At 39.0% G+C, this 18,775-nt stretch overlaps 1 protein-coding gene across 2 annotated transcripts in view; it reads right to left on the bottom strand.

Annotated features, from left to right (window-relative positions):
• Positions 1-1,139: 1,139 nt before the first annotated feature.
• LOC140795696 (DEAD-box ATP-dependent RNA helicase 58, chloroplastic) overlaps positions 1,140-18,775 on the bottom strand; it is a 41,639-nt gene continuing 24,003 nt past the window's right edge. For both annotated transcript variants that reach the window (XM_073148411.1, XM_073148410.1), the window contains exons 6-10: positions 17,177-17,335; positions 16,976-17,044; positions 16,634-16,723; positions 8,107-8,247; positions 1,140-1,823 (exon numbers count right to left, since the gene is read on the bottom strand). In XM_073148411.1, coding sequence (XP_073004512.1) covers positions 1,548-1,823; positions 8,107-8,247; positions 16,634-16,723; positions 16,976-17,044; positions 17,177-17,335 — 735 coding nt within the window. In that variant the 3' untranslated portion in view covers positions 1,140-1,547. The remainder of the gene's footprint in view (positions 1,824-8,106; positions 8,248-16,633; positions 16,724-16,975; positions 17,045-17,176; positions 17,336-18,775) is intronic.

Genomic DNA, 18,775 nt, shown 5'->3' with positions numbered 1-18,775 from the left:
CCTAATATGTAGTAAATTAAAGTGATAATCATCCTTTAATAAGAAATTATCATGAACACGCCCCCCTCCCCCTCCTAAAATAAATAATGCAATTGAAAAAGAAATAGGGGAGATCTTACCTTCTCAAGAATTCAAAATATTAAATTGCCAAGGACTCGAGCAAATTTTTTTTTTTCTAAATCAACAAGAAAATGGAGGAAAAGAAAAGGGAAAAGTGAAAACCTTTGGGAAGATGAAGTGAAAAAGTAAAAGAAAATCACTAGATTTTCATTTTAACCGGGAATGCCGGTGTCAACTCAATTTCATTTTTTTTTATTTTGCTCTAGTATAAATCAATGTAAATTTACATTTTCAGGAATTTGACACAAAGAACATTTAAAAAGTTAATGTTAGGCGAGAGTAAGATTTAATCCAAAAGTAATAATTTGTGCTTGGAACTCACCCCTAATTCATATTTGAATCAAAAAACACAAGTATAATTCAAATTAAGTCGAAATAAAAAATACCCCTCACGCTCTAAGATTAGTTTTCTTTTTTAAAAACTAATAACGGCTTTCGCTCTACGTGAAAGGTAGCTCTTTCCTTGTTAGAATAATAGACGTTAATTCATCCCCTCCAATGCATCATTACATTATTTTGAAATAGAATGTCAACCTGGATATATAATAAACAAGACGGCTTTCACACTCTTCACTCACTCGCATCATTACTCCGTGCATTGTGCCATAGATTTTTGTATGCATACTGTTAAGGTTTTTTTTTTTTCCTTTTTGCTACTATAAATTAAAATTTTAGTAATTTAACAAACAAAAGGATATAGATACCCTTAACTAAAAAGGAATGTATTTATATCTTTTTATAGTTAATTTGATGAAACCTTAAGTCAATTCTATATACTAAATTAACTTTTTAATCAGTAAAACTTGATAGGCAGATAGCATATGTTTTCAGAAGATAGAATTTTGTTTGCTCAAGGTGGATTTCCTTGTTTCCCTCCATAAGAGTTTATATATATTGGCATCAAATTTGTAAAGAATAAGACTAATCCACCTCTAAACTCGACTTCAAGCTCAGCATACACCAATGATTTTAAATGAATTATCTGTCTTTAGACTTCCCAAAAAAAAAAAATTCGAAAATTCTAACGAAATAAAAAATATTGGATCGGAATGAAAAAGTTGAAAAGATAGGGTGTGAATGTTACATTTGTGAAATATAGGGTGTCAAATGTAATCCTCATTGAATACTAATAAAAGAATGAAATCAATGGTTTGTCTTTCTCTTGTCACCAGGTATGGTCACATGAGTGTTCCATCTATAAATATGAAGTTAGCAATTTCATCATTGGTATTCCAGTGGTTGAGACACCTCATTCACAATTTGGAAAGCGAAAGATTGGCTCTTGCCAACTGCAATTTATGGCTTAGCCAGGGCACCATAGGTTCCCCACTTTATCCAAAAATAGTAGTCTCCTCAGTGTTTCCCTTTTTTTCTTTTTTCCTTGAAGAAAAGAAGTAAAACTTGCATAGAGCCCACAGGAAGATAAGTCAACCTACAAGAGTTTCGAAGGACAACTCTTCACAGTGAAACATCAATTCATTCTCAAACCTTTGCAAAACAAATCGCTCCTCTGGAGATATGAGAGTTGTAACATGGCATTCGTCCTTGGAGAAAGGTATTCGTCCGGTTCTTCCAGCACGGTGGAGGTAGTCAACTGCACTCTTTGGAAGATCGAAATTGTATATGTGGGTAGTTTGTGGCAAATCAAACCCTCTGCCAGCTATATCTGTTGAAACTAGCAAGAAACCTTGCTGCCTAATTTCCTATGTAAGAATACCAGACATCAGAATAAAATTTTATAAGATAATAATGCAGATAATGTGATCAATTTATGCCATGTTATGAGTTACAGCTCAATTATGCCAACATAAACATGGTGCCAGTAGTTAAAACACTTTAGAAGAAGTTATACTGTGAACACCAGCTCTAAAATAACGTAAACAGAAGAATGACAACACTTCTTGCACAGGAATATAATTAATGAACTAAACCCCCAATTTGTAGGAGCATTACAACTTAAAGGAGAGTTCTCATCATTATTGTTTTCTTATAGAAAATATTCTCATCATCAATGTTATTCTGAAGATTTATAACTTCACAAATTTGATATTCTAAGTAATGATGAATAATATTATAAAAAGCAAGTACTCCAAACTTCTTACTTGGACATGAGGTTCTTGTATCTCAATGTGTACATAATGGTAAACAGAAATGTTAAAACTTTTGCCCAATTCTTAACATAAAGTTATGGGTCCAATTGTATATATATAATGTTTACAACATATATCCAATTGAATACTATATTTTTTTAGTACTAAACTAGAGATATGATAAAGATTGCTAAATGATACACAGAGTCATTTTCATCACAATTTTGTCCACGAAATGGATGACTTCACAAACTATTATTACTTTTCTAAACCACCAAACTAATGCTTCCAACAAATACGTTCAACTGATAAACGAAATCTATGATAATTACGAATGAACCAAACAAAACAATGAGGAAGAAAAACCTACGTAGGTGTAATTGACTTGATGTCGCAAAATAATAAATATCATGCATAGTTATAGCTAACCTAATGCAAAACCAAGTAATCTTATTAATTATTATGAAATAATGTGCAACAATGGGATGTCTCACTCATACTTTTTTTTTTTTTGAATGAAGGAGCTAGATTCAGCTATTTTTAATTGTCTCAGATGGAGAACTTTCCATCTCGACCAAGTCATACAAGTCTAGTGGCATTGGGTCACCCGTTCAGATCATACCGATCTGGGTTGCACCCAGGCCCCGATGCGCTGCCCAATCAGCAGCCCTATTGCTTGTCCTACGTACATGGCCTATCGTGCACTCAGCCAACCTAACTAAAATGGCTTTACACTCTCGTACCATACTCTGGATCTGCCATGGGCAGGAACCCTCTTCTCTCAAGATCTTCACCAGCCGTTCTGAATCCAATTCAACCTCCACATACTGTTCTGCACTTAGCAAGCCTAATCCCATTCTCATTGCCCAGGCCTTCGCTGCTGGAGTGGGCTCCCACCGAGCCATCACCAATCTTCCCATATCATCCCGAATGATAGCCCCAGCTCCTGCCTGACATGCACCCATGTGGAACACCCCATCAACGTTCAGCTTCACTCGCCCTCGCCGAGGCCTGCACCAACCGACCTTCTCCTGTGTCCCCTTCGCTGCTCTGTCGCTCTTGGGCGAGTTGTATTCCTCGGTCATGAGCTAAGCACGTCTGGCCACCACGCTAACTGCCTCCACGCTCTCTCCGAACGCGACTCTGTTGCGTTGTTTCCAGATGCCCCAGCACGTGGCCGCTATCAACGCCCTGATGCAGACGTTACTCCTCGTGCACCTCCCCCAAGCCATGGTGATCCATTCCGAGCCAACCGAGCCTCCCAACTCCTCTAATTCTGGTTGCACCTTGCCTAACATGGCCCAGACCTCCTTGCTGTACCGACAAGCATAGAATAGATGTTCTATGGTTTCAGTAAACAATCCACAGAGATAGCACTTGTCATCTCCACCTATCCATAGAGCATGCAACATCCCTTTGGTTAGCAGTCTACCCTATAGTAGCTTCCAACAAAACAGTCTGATTCGTGGCGCCACGTTCAGCTTCCAGAGTTATCCACATTCGGTATCAGGGTTATGTAGGTTTGCCCCCACTGACGAGGGAGGCTTTCGTGCTCGAAGAAGTGCTTGACAGCATCACATAGATTGGCCCCCACCTCCTGCTAGTACAGCGAGTAGACTTCCACCGGTAGGCCATCTAGTCTCGACGCCTTACCGGTCGGCATACTGCGTAGGGCTTCCAGGATCTCATTGTTGTCAATTGGCTTCAGTAGATTCACTCGATCTCTCGTGAATATTACAGGCAATTCTAGCTCTTCAGGCAAGGCCCATACATCATCATTTGTTGGTCCCCATAGCTCCTCATAGTGGTCGAAGAGCCTCTTCTCTATCTCTCCTTGATCTTGAGTCCACTCCCCCTCCTCCGACATGAGGCGTTGAATTTTGTTTCTTCTTCCCCTCAGCGTCGCAGTAAGATGGAAAAAGTGAGTATTTAAATCCCCCTCTTGCACCCATTTCAGCCTCGACCGCTGCAACCATTTTATGTTTATTTGTCTGCTCAATGCAGCCTTCCTATTGTAACAGCATCTCAACTTGGTGAGGCCACCATCGTCCAGGACTCCGCCGGCATCGAGTTCCTCCAGCTCCTTGATCTCCAGCCTCACCGAGTGCAACTGGGTCTCTAAATGGCCCAAAGCCGATCTGCACCATAGTTTGAGTTGACGTTGCCTGGTCGACACCTTATGTGTGAAGGCGTGCATGGGGTTCCCATGCACGTCACCCCTCCATACCCCCTCTATGATGCGCTGCAGCCCATCATAATCTATCCAGTACATCTCAAATCGGAACGGACGCCTTCTATTATCCACCTCACTCGACACCATGACTAGTAATGGTGCATGGTCCGAAGCAGATCAGTCCAAGTGCACCACACGGCTCCTAGGGTACCTCTGTATCCAGTCCGGATTCACCAGTGCTCTGTCTAGTTTGACCCAGACCCTCTTGTCCCCAAGCTAGTTGTTGCACTAGGTGAACGGCAACCCTTCAAACCCCAGATTGCAAACCCCGGCATCCTCTACAAACTTGGCAAATGCGGAGGATTTCGGGCCAAGAGCAACCTGAGCACAGCTTCTTTTCTTGTCCGTGGAAAGTATCGCATTGAAGTCGCCAACGACTACCCACGGCAAACCTAGGTTCCCTAGGCCCACCAATTCTTCCCACAGGAGCATCTGCTGCTCCAACTGATTACTGACATATACTGCTGTCATCAGCCAGGTCTCGCCTTCCATGGAGGAGACCACCATGTGCGCCGCGTACCGAGACACCGCCACCACGTCCACATATCCAAAAGCAGTTTCCACAACATTATCAGTCCTCCTAATGCCCCTTCAGCCGAAACTGTAAAGGAGGACCAGCTCCGTCCCAATGCCCGTGCTACCACTTTCGTTTTCGCCTAGTCTGCATGGGTTTCCAGTAGAAATACAAACTCAAGACAGTGCTCTCTATTCAAATCACGACATTTGTCGAGTACCTCCTTCTTCAGGGCTCCTCGGCAATTCCAAAAAATGGCTTTAAACATTAACAGGATTATACGATTAAGCCATTCTGCCGCGCTTCGCGGCTGATCTCTCCTGGTCCACTCTGGCCGTCTCCACCACCTCCATGGTCTGTGCACTAAGGCCATTATTATCCTCAATGCAAACCAACGCCAACTAGTTCTCAGTTGGCCCTTCCAAGTCCATTGGCACGTGGTCATTGTCTGGTGGGTGCGTCAGCGCCTCTTTAAGCTTCCTCACAGCTTTACTATGTCCTTCTGACGGTTCACTCTTCTCCGAAGGTGGTCTCGTTCCGATAGTCGCAACACCATCCTTGCAGATCTCTTCTGGAAATTTTGGCATTTTACCTCCACGTTGTTCTTTGCGCGTTGCCATGAAGGTAGGTTTCCTACTTTTCTCAGCCCCCGTCCCAAGTCCCATTGATGTTGACACAATCCCGGTCCTGTGCCTCCTTCATTCCTCTGCAAGCCAAATCCATCAAACCGTCTTGATCAGATGGGACAAGTACCTCCAGTGCCTAACACGCCATCCCCTCAGCTTGCACCTTTTTCCCTTTATCCACCTTGCTCGGGTTCAGACCACTAGCTAAATGGGTTCCACCAAGAGTTGCATCCACCACCCTACCCGCTTTCGTGCTACCCATAGGGTGAACCAGGCTATGCTTGGTTTCCACGACCTTCCCTTTCCCTTTAGCTGACGTCCCTCTATCAATATTGAGGCTCGAGCTCTTTGTCGGTTGGCTCATCTTCCTGACCTGAGCTGTAGGCCTAGGTAACGTCTGGTTTCGATCTGCTAGGTTCACCTTCCCAGTGCACCCCCTACTTGGAGTTTCCATGCTGTTCCAATGCTGGCATCTATTTGTGCGTAAGTGCAGTTCTTGGTCTCTGGTACCTCCTCCCTAGACCAAAATTTTCCTCTTTCCAGCTTTGACTCTCTCTCCTGGTCCATTGGGGCCCGCGCCTCCGCGGCCTGCTTCGCTTGTGGTTGCGCCACCTTCCGCCGTCGTCTCCTCATCGTGCATCACAGCCCGTAGGTTGTGTCTTGTTCCATCATTGGAGGCTGTCTGACCCCCTCCTCAGTCTGTGCCTTCCCACTCTCAACTTCTGAGGTTCCCTCACTCCTCGCTTCTTCTTTCCTATGCTCATAGCCTGCTGCCCGGTGTCCAATTCTACAGCAGAGATAGTAGAACACCGGTATGTTTTCGTAGACCACTTTGAGGTCCACCTGATCTTCTTTCGGCCCCAGCCATACCGCCTTCTTTAGTGGCTTCTGGAGATCTATCTCCACACACACCCTGGCAAACCTGCTCCTAGTGTGGTCCAGCATCGTCTCGTCCACCCTCAGCGGCTTCCCAAAGTATCCCGCCACCGGAACTAGCGCTTCTAGCTCCCAGTACTCCTGAGGCAGATTGTGTAGCTGAATCCATACCGGAGCAGAAATAAATGCGTCCGCCGTAGGCCTGAAATTGTTCCTCCACAGGATGAGGCTGAGCACTCTTCCTTGTATGGTCCACGGGCCCTTCATGAGAACATGTACCATATCCTCCTCCTTCTCAAACCTAAATAGATAATAGCCGCCAGACATGTCCGAGGCAGCAAACTTATCTATTCCGTTCCATAATCTGATAAGAGTGCGCTTGAGTATATCTAGAATACTTCTTCCTAAGAACCTCCCAAAGAGAGTGAGTTTCCAACGGTTCCTGCATTTCTCCAGGACTTTCGGGTCTATAATAATACAGTCTTCCATTTGCTCCCTTAGTTTTTCCAGTATCTCCTCCGGAATGTGTTCGTTTGTACCTTTGGCCTGTTTCCCTTCCATCGCAACTGAAGCCCACGAGCGTCTTAGGTTGTCTCTATCCTTCCCCATTGCCTTGAACTCGCTTGTAGGATGACTGCTCCCCCCACCAGCACTAGCCGGTGGGGGATTTCCCCCTATCCCACTATTAGACTCGCCGGAGAGCCGAACAGTGAGTCAATACGGAAAGAACCAATCGCCGGAGAGCACCTCCTCACTCGAATTTTACTCCAAGGCCCCTCACGTCGACATGTCTCACACATCTTGGTTATGTAACTCAACTGCACCTAGAGCCTATATAGTTGGGGTCTAATATGTGGCCGCATGTATGGGTGCAACCGTGCAACAACATTCTCTGAAAGATTGAGGGATTCCTCTTAATGACATTGAAATGTCAAAACATTTTAGGAAGGACAAAATTTTATCAAAGTATTTATTCTTCATACATCTTATAATGATAGATATTTGAGCATTGGCTAATATCATGGTGTATATTTTATGATTATGAAGAATGTACCTTTGGTTTATTTAGTAAAAACGATTATACATGCAAACATGCATGTTATACATTGTAGATGATCTAAAAATGAGTAATGCTGACATTGCAGATCTACCATTCAGCATTAAGATGTAACCCCAATAATCTGTTTGAAATACTTTCAGATGAAGAAGTTGGGACTGAAGGCTTTGTTGCTGTTCTTTTTGATGAAGAAAGGGCTAATCAAATTCAATACGCTGGAACAAATTGTCATTTATAGATGAGCACAAAGGTACGATGTAGTAATCGATGACTTGAACTTTTACGGATTCTTTCATTTCAAGAATTTGTCTGTTGTTATTCCATCAAGTGAGTTGAGTAATTATTGATATGTTAACTATGCTAAAATAACATTATAATGCATTTAGAGCAGCAATAGATGTACTTTAGGTCATTCAGCAGACAAAGAAAGCCCCCTATTCTGATCTACCAAGTGATGTCCAGAAAATATAATTGTGGCTTATATAGAATATTATAACCAATTATGGCAAGTTGAATGTTGAACATTGGACTTTCATTTGGAAGGAACATGTTACACGAAGTTCTCTTGCTGTGTTTACAAGAATACTTACAGAGAATGAGGTCGCTCGAGCATTAAAATTCATATCTTCTTCAAGGAGAAGAATTTCTAGGCAGCCACTGTAAGAAGCTCTAAGGAATTCAATAACAAGAGTTGTTGATGGAAGCTGTCCAGCCCATTTTGATTTCTCAGACTAACAAATGAGCAAAATAGAAAGTCAAACAAGATAGCATACAGCCTAAAGATTAATTGTAATCAAAGTGCAATCAATTTTGAAATAATGATCTTCAGAATTGTAATTGTCAAATTAAAGAGAAGTTAATGCTAGCAAATTAGTAAATGGAACTTATAGATTCAGGCTCTAAATTTCTAGTAAGAAGTAAATGACGTAACAGTGGCAGATACTTTCCTTGTTCAAAAATTAAACAAGCATTATTTTTTAAGTCTGTGCTGCCCATGTAGTAAGTACTCTTAAGATAATCACATATGCCTCATCTAGTGGGACAAAATGTCAGTATTTATGCTCTATATGAAAAATAAAGGTTAGTCAAACTTGCAAGACTTTACTTTCTGTGCTATTAGAATTCTGACATTAAGCTGTTATCTAGAAAAGGAACTGATATAAGCCACTGCGAGGGAGAAAATGAGAGAATAATACATTAATAGGTATTTGGCAAGACAAATTTTTCTTCTCATGACTCATTCACCTTTTTCTATGATACAAATAGCAATCACACGTCAGCTACTAGATGCAGTATTATTGGTAGAATAGTTCTCATCAAACTGAAGAAATTTGAGCTGTCAGCTGCCTAGTGCTTTTTGGGACATCTCAAAACATTTTCACAACAAGAATACTTCCTTCTGCTTACGTAGTGCTAAGAAATAATTATCAAAAATGGTGAAATCACTGGTGGACATAATGCCCACTTTAAGTTTCACATAGCAACCAAGTGAACTCTATCATGGCCAATCTGGATCCTTCAGACAGAAGACCACCAAGTAGTTTGCAAAATGAATATTTATCTTTGACGAGTACTAGTAGCATTGAGATAGTTTCTCATCATCTATTTATTGTTTTAGTGACCATTGTTTCTACTCTATTATTGATATTAACTCTGCTCACTACCCAATATGCCTTTATTTTTCAACTTACAAGTTACAATTCAACATCTGGAGTTCGGAGCAAATTCGCTATCAAAAGAATACATTTCTCACATGCTTTAGGAAGAGCAATGATTACATATATTATTGTGTATATAACTACCTTTGTATATGATATTTTCTAATGAATGAAGGAAACACTGCTACAGAATTATTCTTTGAAATCTGTCATGGTAGAGCTGTAGGGTTTCAACTTTTGAACTTTCTGGGAAGAAGTGTTTATTGGCAGTGTTTTAGTTATTCCTTTTTGCCAGCCTTCATTGCTGGTGTTCTTTTTTTTGGCAATTTCTGTCAGCCTTCATTACTGGTGGTTTTCTGGTGGTTTTCTTCCTTTCTGGTGATTGGCCTTGATTGCTTAAAGATTGTTTGTGAAGGATGTCAGATGGTTGAAGAGAAGACAAGTACTGAGTAATCGATAGAGACAGTTCAACCACAGTAAACTGGAGAATTGCAAATTATTCAAGCAGCATATCGGTTGGATGGAAAAAATTATCTCAAATGGTCTCACAGCTTATTCAAACTATGCTGAAAGGGAAAGGGAAGATCAGCCATCTTACAGGTACTGAGCTGAAACTGGAGATCCTCCTAAGATCAGCAACACATGAATGTTCTTGGCTATGGCTAAGAATGTTTGTGATGCATTACAACGAACCTACTCCAAATCTAGAGATGTGGTACAAGTATATGAGGTCAAGGTGAAGACAATGGCCGCAAAATAGGGAAATAAAACTGTGACTGAATATGCTTATCAGTTGAAGGCATTGTGGCAAGAACTTCATCATAGGGTGATAAAAACCAAATGTCCTATAGATGCTGCTATCCTAAAGGATTTCATTGAGCAAGATAGAGTCTATGGTTTCTTGGTTGGGCTTAATCCAGAATTTGATCAAGAATTCAGATTCTTGACAAGCAAGAGGTTCCATGCTTAAATAAAGTGGTTGCACTGATTAGAGGAGAAGAAAGCAGAGAAGGGTTAATGCTTGAACCACAGAGCATGGACAGTTCAACTATGGTGCTACTAGTGCCAATAATTCAGTCACAAACGTCAAAAGAGCACTAAGTTCCGAGAGTAAAAAAACCTGGACTGTCAAAGGTCCAGAATCATGATTACAAGGACAGCTTATGGTGCACTTATTGTAAAAAGGCTCAGCACACTTGTGAGCGATATTGGAAGCTTCATGGAAAACCTCCTAGTTGAGAATGGGACAGAAAGGAGAGCAACCAAAGAACAATAGTCAGGCTCATGTTGCAATAGTGCAGCATGATGAAGAAGCAAAAAAGAGTTTGGAGGCTTCAACAAAGAAAAGATTGAGAGGTTGAGATCTCTTATTAGCAGCCTTTAACAAACCTTCAGGTACTTGTCCATTGGCATATTCAGGTAATCTTCCATTCTCTATTGGATTAAATCTTTTGGATATAACCTATGACAACTCTTGGATCAAGGATTCAGGAGCTATCGATCATATGACAAACTCACCAAATGCTTTCTCCACATATTTCCCATGTCTAAGCAATAGGAAAATATCCATACAAGATGGTTCTTTGACCACTGTAAAAATGAGCCCATCCATGACCTTAAAAATGTCCTACAAGTCCCTAGATTTGTCCATTAATCTTGTTTCTATCCAAAAACTTAAGATTTAAATTGCAATGTGATATTTTATAATAACGATGGTGTATTTCACAACAAGAATTCAAGGACAATGATTGGACATGCCAAACGAAATGGGTGGACTCTACTACTTTGGAGCACCAAGCCAGTCAAGCATTGTCAAGGACAGGTTATCTCAATCTTTTGTTTCAGAACTTCATTCATCCAGTAAAGAGAAACTTTGGCTTCATCATTGCTGACTTGGACATCCATCATTTAGGGTCATTAAAATTTTATTTTGTTCTTTATTTCATGGTCTAGATGTTGAGAATTTTCACTGTGAAGTGTGTGAGCTTGCTAAACACAAATGTGAACCTTTTCCAGTTAGTAATAAAAGAAGCTCTTTTCCTTTTCATCTAATTCATACTAATATTTGGGGTGCTTCTCCTTCCCTAATGTCTCTGGGGCAAGATGGTTTGTCATCCATTGATGATTGTACTTGTGTTAATTGGCTTTTCTTGCTTAAACACAAATCTGATGTTAGTACTTTTCTCCCAAAATTTTGCTCCAAGATTAAAAATCAATTCGGGATCACTGTCAAAAGGTTTAGGTCTAATAATGCCAGAGATTATTTCAATCAAATCCTAACTTCATACTTTTAGACGGGATAATACATGAGTCATCCTGTGTCAATACACTTCAGCAAAATAGGGTGGCAGAAAGAAGAAATGATCTACTTCTCAATAAACCCGAGCTTCTTTGTTTGAGAAAAATGTGCATAAATCCTTTTGGGGTGAAGGTGTTCTTACAGTTACTCACCTTATAATCGGTTGCCTTCCAGAGTTTTAGGATTCAAGATTCCAAAAGAAACTCTCTCAACATTCTATCCAAACATCCACATCTCAAATAATCTTGCCCCTAGGATATTTGGATGTGTGTCATTTGTTCATGTCCACAGTCACAATAGGGGGAAGTTAGATCCAAGGGCATTCAAATGTGTTTTCGTAGGTTATTCTTCAACTCAAGAAGGATATAAGTGTTATCACCCTCCATCCAAGTTTTATGTCTCGGTTGATGTTACCTTCAAGACAAGAGTCTTATTTCAGCACATTTATCTTTAGGGGGAGAATTCTATGATTGAAGATAAGAACTTTTCACTTGATCTGTCAGCTCTTTCTATGTCTAAACCAACCTCTATGCTATGTCTATACCCGTGCCTAAACAGAAAATTCTAAAACACCAAAAAATACTCAAGAAAATCTTGACTCTACTCTTGAGAATGTGAGATTTGGCAATGTGTTTTTGAGGAGGAAGAAGGCTGTTCCTGAACCTGTGCATATCCAAGAATCCAATTCGAATCCTCAGAATGAGGTAACAATGTCTAACTCTTCATTGCAATCTGAATATGAATCTCATGAGACCAATATTCACCATGATATTCCTATTGCCATTAGGAAAGGAACTAAGTGCACAAAACAACCTTTATATCCACTTGCTCATTTTTTGTCATTTAACTGTTTTTCACCTTCCCATAGAGCCTTTCTTGTTAGCTTAAATACTCTTGCTATTCCTACCATCTTATCCGAGGCTTTGTCCAATGAGAAATAGATGCAAGCTATGAATGTGGAAATGGAAGCATTGGATAAAAATAAAACTTGCGAGTTGGTTAAGTTGCCAATAGGGAAGGGTGTAAATGGGTTAAGTTGCCAAGTATGGAACAGATGGATCGATAGAGAGATACAAGGCAAGGTTGGTAACCAAGAGCTATACTCAGACTTATGGGACTGATTACTTGGAGACTTTTGCTCTGGCTGCAAAGATGAATACTGCCAGAATCCTATTGGTATTAGCAGCCAATTATAGTTTGGAGTTATAACAATTTAATGTGAAGAATGCCTTTTTGAACGGAGAGTTAGAGGAAGAAATTTATATGGAGGTTCTACCACGTTATGGGAATAATTTGACTGATCCAACCGTGTGTAAGTTGAAGAAAGCCTTGTATGGATTTAAACAATCACCACAAGCATGGTTTGGCAAATTTGCAAGAATTATGATTGCTATGGGGGTATAGACAAAGCCAAGGGGATCACACATTGTTCATTAAACACACCTTTACGGGGAGTCATAGCACTCTTAGTTTATGTTGATGACATATTAGTGACCGGGAATGATGACAAAGGAGGTCTCTAAATCGATATTTGGCTAATGAGTCTGAGATCAAGACATTAGGGAGGCTGAAATATTTTCTTGAGATTGAGGTACCTCACTCTAGGTAGGGAATTTTTATCTTTCAACAGAAGTATGTCTGCTCAAGGAAACAAGCAAGATAGCTTGTAAACTAGCAAGTACAGTAGTACTCTAATAGACCTGAACCTCAAACTAGGAAATGCAGAGGAAGATGTAGCAATGGACAGAGAAATGTATCAATGGCTAGTAGAAAGACATATTTCTTTGTCTCATATACGACCAAACATAGCATATGCAGTGAGCGTGATTAGTCAGTTCATACAGAGGCCAAATGAAGTTTATTTGCAGGCAACTTATCGAGTGTTATAATATCTAAAAGAGTCTTATATTCAAAAGAAATGGAGATTTGGTACTAGAGGCATATACAGATGCTGATTATGCTAGGCCTATAGTTGATAGAAGATCAACCTCTAGATATTATACCTCTAGTTGATAGCAGCCCATAAATCATGGGATTAGTTGTCTTGCTTTCCTTATTTAGTGCAAGAGCTATGGCTAACTTTGTAAATGATATTTCATAACGAATGAAGGAAATGCTACTGCAGAACTATTTCTTGAAATCTGTCATATAGAAAACAGATTCTTGACTCTAACAAGAGAGAACTAATCCAACAGAATAGCTCTAATAATGATCTAAATCTAATAAAAGATAACTACAAATTTTCCACGTGTAGGATTAGCTCTAACAGTCTTACTTTGCCTGGTGATCTAAATCTCACCTCACCCATAGACCACATAGCTCTAACCATTGAGCTTCATTATCACTTATCCTTCCTTCAAAACACATTAATCAGTCAGAATTCTGATTCTCAACAATAGTGTACAGTGGAGCAAAATACTCAGTTGGAAAGAGTTGCGGACCAATTAGGAAATGAATTAGAACAAAATTTGGTACTAACATTGGAAAGAGAAGAGCTCACAGCCTCTCATAAACCTGTATATTTCTTCTCACATATAGTCATTTAAGATTCGAATAGGGCCAGCTACAAATGGAGTCCCCAGAAAGGTGGTCGACCCACAGAAAGCTCTAAGATTAGGGTTAAACCTTCCTTAAAACATGAAATTTCCATCCCTGAAATTAATTTCCACAAAACCCCAATCTAATGGCAAATTCTCCGAGATGCTTTTCTCTTTTCTGAGAAAAAGTTACTAGCCTACGTTGCGGCAGAGGCTTTCGATCAGGCACTATTTTTCATCAAAGGATCAATTATTTCGATTTGAGACTGGGACATCTTCTCCAGTGAGCTGCCCATTATATTCAATACAGATAATCCACACTCCTGGGTTCTCAAATTAAAATTTAGCCAGCTCAACCACCTAAGGAAAAAATATGGGCTCTGACACCACATCCAAGGATGCCAATTTAAGCTAATCCTGAGTTAGGATGGTTGAAATGGATCGGAATCGACTGACACGATGACATATAAGGTCAAAGGTTGATAAACTTTTCGTGTAAGTATGGTTAGGTTTCTAATTTAATTAGGAAGATGACTAATAGTAGAGAGATCATCAGACTCTGTCTCACTAGATTTGTCATTCATTTTCTAGCATATAAAAGATCATGCACTACAAGAATGATATTATATGGATATTTATATCACACCTCATGTCTTACCATGCCAACCCATGCTGATCGGCTCACATCGCGTGAGGTTCAAAATATATTTTATTGATCTGAAATGAATTCATTGTAGTAAATCTAAAATATTTTATGATGCTCTTTTTTATCACACGACAAAAGTGATATATCATGTGAAGCCAATTACTTTTTACTTTTTTCTATTTCAATTATATTATGGAGTATTCAATCATTAATATTAGTTTTAATAAATATTTTTAATTATATTATCTATTGAATAATGTTTTTATTTGGTTATTGCTATTTCTTTAATAAAATAGGTTATTTACAAAAGAAATCTAAAGATAAAAGACTCGCATGTAGGCTTTAATACATATATTCAAACTAAAAAGTAAAAATTGACGTGCTAAAGACTTAAAAACATTTTTTAAATACACTAAAATTTTTATTAAAAATATGCCAAAAGCGTGCCAATTCATGTTAGTGGCACGCAAGGGGGTGCCAACTAGGGATCGGGCATGGCCATCATCACCTAAAAAGTCGAAATGTGGATATTCAAATAGTTCATCCTTAATCACAAATTTCTTGATTCAAATTTTCATAAAAAATTACTTTTTTATATTCCTTTTTTTCTTATCGTTATTGTAGTTATCCTATGTCCACTATCCACGGATAGCTATAGTACACAATTTCCGTTATTTGCACATTACATGTGAATTGTGGATTGCTAGATTTCTTGTAGATGGCTGCTGCATATGCAGCTATTTTTATGGTAAGATGCTTGAGCCAACTACTAATATAATAATAAAGTGATAGCATCCTAAAGCACTACACTGCAATCATACACTAGTGGTTTAAGGCGTCGTCATTTGTTTCTAATTTCTATACACCTTTTCTCAGAGGAAATCTTCATTTCACACCACACTAGTCTGAGCCTGCCATTTTAGTATTGTTACATCAATCTCTAAACTTCTGAGAAATGTCCAAGTAATACCCTTGGGCATTGGTCCCGCTAACCTAACAGCTCCTAACAAATTGTAGTGAAGAGGAAAATTTCTGTTTGGATATATGTTTATAATCCCCAAATTGTAATTTCCCGTCTTAAATCTGATTTTTACATCCTCACTTTTCTTCAAGTAATTATTTGATTGTCTAGATAGGATAAGTTCGATAATAATTTAATTTAATTCAAATTTCTTTCCTTCAGAATTGGTCAAGCTAAACTATGGCCATTTTCATAATCTGGTAGCTTTTTTTCAAGGGCTAATGTTACAATTTGTTACCTACAGTAACAACCAGTTGTGATTTCAGCATACTTAGGGAAATGATGGTTTCAATATAGAAAAGTGAAAAGGCAGGAATAAAAACCAGAATAAGTCAATAATGGGGGAGGTAAACTAGAGATTTCCTTTTCCTTAATGTTTTCATTCTTTCTGGCAAATATAGGCATCAAAATGTGAATTGACACAAGCTTTATACCAATCATATTGACACACATTATTTCATTGTGTCACTGGATTCTCAATGCTTCTGTCACTCTATCCTGCAAGAGTGTACTTTAAAATTGGTAAAATATTGGATACTACATAAATCGAAGAGGGTATCCAGGTATATGAGTTGCCATCTACCAGGGGTCTAGAAAGGAGAAAGTCAAATAAATACGACACAAGGATCACCACCCAGATTAATAGATTATTAATCTAAAACTTACTGGCCTTGCACAAGACAAGTAAATACAGACATTCAAATGCATTAAGCATTTGAAATTCATTTGAATGCAAGCATCATGGATTCTATATTTTAAGATTCTTGGGATTAACTAATCAGAAAAGCGTATAAACTATAGAGAACTAAGGAAAAATGTCTTCTCAAGCTTAGAAGAAGAAAAGATGCTAGAAAACAGCACAAAGTTAATGTACTCTACAATGTATCTAATATTCAAATAGTAAACAAGTGGGCACCAAGCTTATAAAAAGCTGAGTAACAAAGACTTCAACAAACCTGCTCACTGACAAATATTATGGCGGATTTAGGTGCATCTCTCTCAAGTAAGGAGAGCAAAGTATGCAAACGTTCCTTCTTACCACAGATCTGCAGCAAATTAGGGAATAAGATAAGGGGATCACATGAGATTCTGTGATCTGACTATTAGATCTAAAAGATGAACAAAAATCGAAAGCAGTTTTATAAATTGCCACTGGACTTCATTTATAGAGAACTCAAGTCAAAACATGGTTATACAATAGTGTTGAAACTCAAAAAACACACAAACAGACAAAATAATTAAAGAAGTGAACACACTATAATATAATGACAAGTCCTTCAAAGTTTAAACATGCTCACCACATATTTGTGACATAGGTGTGAAGGCATCGGTTCCACATGATTGACATGGATATGAACTACATCACTCTGCATCCAGAAGGAAATTAGTATATAATAGGATCAATCACCAAAAACTGGAGAAGTAAGAAGCGCTGGTATGTATATTAACAGAACACATGCAAGGAAAAGATAGTGAAATAAATTGTGAATTAAAAACACCTTGGTCCACTTCTGTTGTACACAGTCATATAGAAAACGATTGTGCTGGGGTATGGATGCACTAGCTAGAATGGTTTGACAACTGTCAACTGTAGAAAATGAAGTCAGCAGCTTGCGAAGAGAGTACACTTGTTTTGATGAATTGAACATAAAATCAACCTATCAAGAGAATTTCCTTGAAAATATTAATGTCAATCTGGGATATCAGAAGAAAAAAACTATTGCAAAAACAGAAGAGACCTGAAAAAAAGTTCAAATACAATCTTCACTGAGGTATACTAGAGCACTATATAAGCAATGTGTATTGTATAGAAACAGAGGCAAGAAAAATTAATATTTAAACCAAGGATGGTCGTGCCAGTCAGCACGCCCAATGCCGACCGGCACTTGCCGTGCCAGTAGAGGCACGGCACTTGGCACAAGGTGTGCCAGTGGCACACCCCCGTGCCGACCGGCACGTGTGCCGTGCTGATCTGTGCCGGTCCGGCACGACCGTTCAGCACGGTCTCGTGCCAGTCCAGCACGAGGTCATGTGCCAATGTAGAGACATTTTTTTAAAATTTTTCTATTTCCATCAATATTTATCAAATCAACTTTACTTATTTTCTTAACAAACATGACATGACATGTGAAACCTTTTTTTTTTTAATTTTTCTTATTTCCATCAATTAACTTTTGTTATTTGTCATTTTTGAAATGACAACTTATTTGTCATTTTTTTAAAATTGGAATGACAACTCATTTGCCAGACTTAGACAACCACAAAACCGAATTTATCAAAGACAGGAAAAAAAAAAAGGACCATCTCAAGCTCAATATAATTACAATCAGATGAGGGAAGGACTTAAATCTATAGGTAGCAGGACATCAGGAGAGGTGCGCCCACAGGATGATATGAGTACATCATCATTACCATCATATCAATCACACCTACTAGAGCCACAATACCCTTATTATACTCCATATCCACAATCGTGAAACACCCAAACCTCCAAATACATGTGTAAACCGCGTAGATAAATCCCTCCACGCGGTGCATCACATAACCTATCAGTACAAAGATTTCACAAGGCACACAACAGCACAATTTCATCATAAATAAACTCAACTATAAGAGTCCGAATACAAGTTTCACAGGCCACAACAAGCCTTCCAAATATACATCCAAAAATACAATGCTAAAGTCCAAAATACGACATCATCATAACGCCCTCGCAGGGCTTAATACAACTAACATACATACTGAAAAAGAAAAGCATCTACTCCTCGCTACCCGCACCTGCGTCCCCTAGCTCTGAAATAATGCCATCACGAGGTGGTGAGCTTACAGCCCAGCGAGTACGATCCATACAATCTAAAATAATGAAATCGCATGTGTATATCCAATGTATGCCTATATTTGCTAACAATAACGATATGCTTGTTGAAATGACTTACCACAATTTACTAAATCAATGCAATTGATTAAGATTACCAGTCACTATCCTGGAACATGCTAGTTCCTAAACGTATCACGACAAGTTCACACAGATATAAAGCATGATACAATCTCTTATTCGTACACATCTCAATCATAGGTTTTACATGTTATGCATAGCA

The sequence above is a fragment of the Typha latifolia genome, chromosome 9 (assembly GCF_019914945.1).
Source record: "Typha latifolia isolate L0001 chromosome 9, TyphaL0001v2, whole genome shotgun sequence".
Taxonomy (NCBI): domain Eukaryota; kingdom Viridiplantae; phylum Streptophyta; class Magnoliopsida; order Poales; family Typhaceae; genus Typha; species Typha latifolia.
The sequence above is the reverse complement of the archived record's forward strand: the minus strand, read 5'-3'. Positions and strand labels throughout refer to the sequence as shown.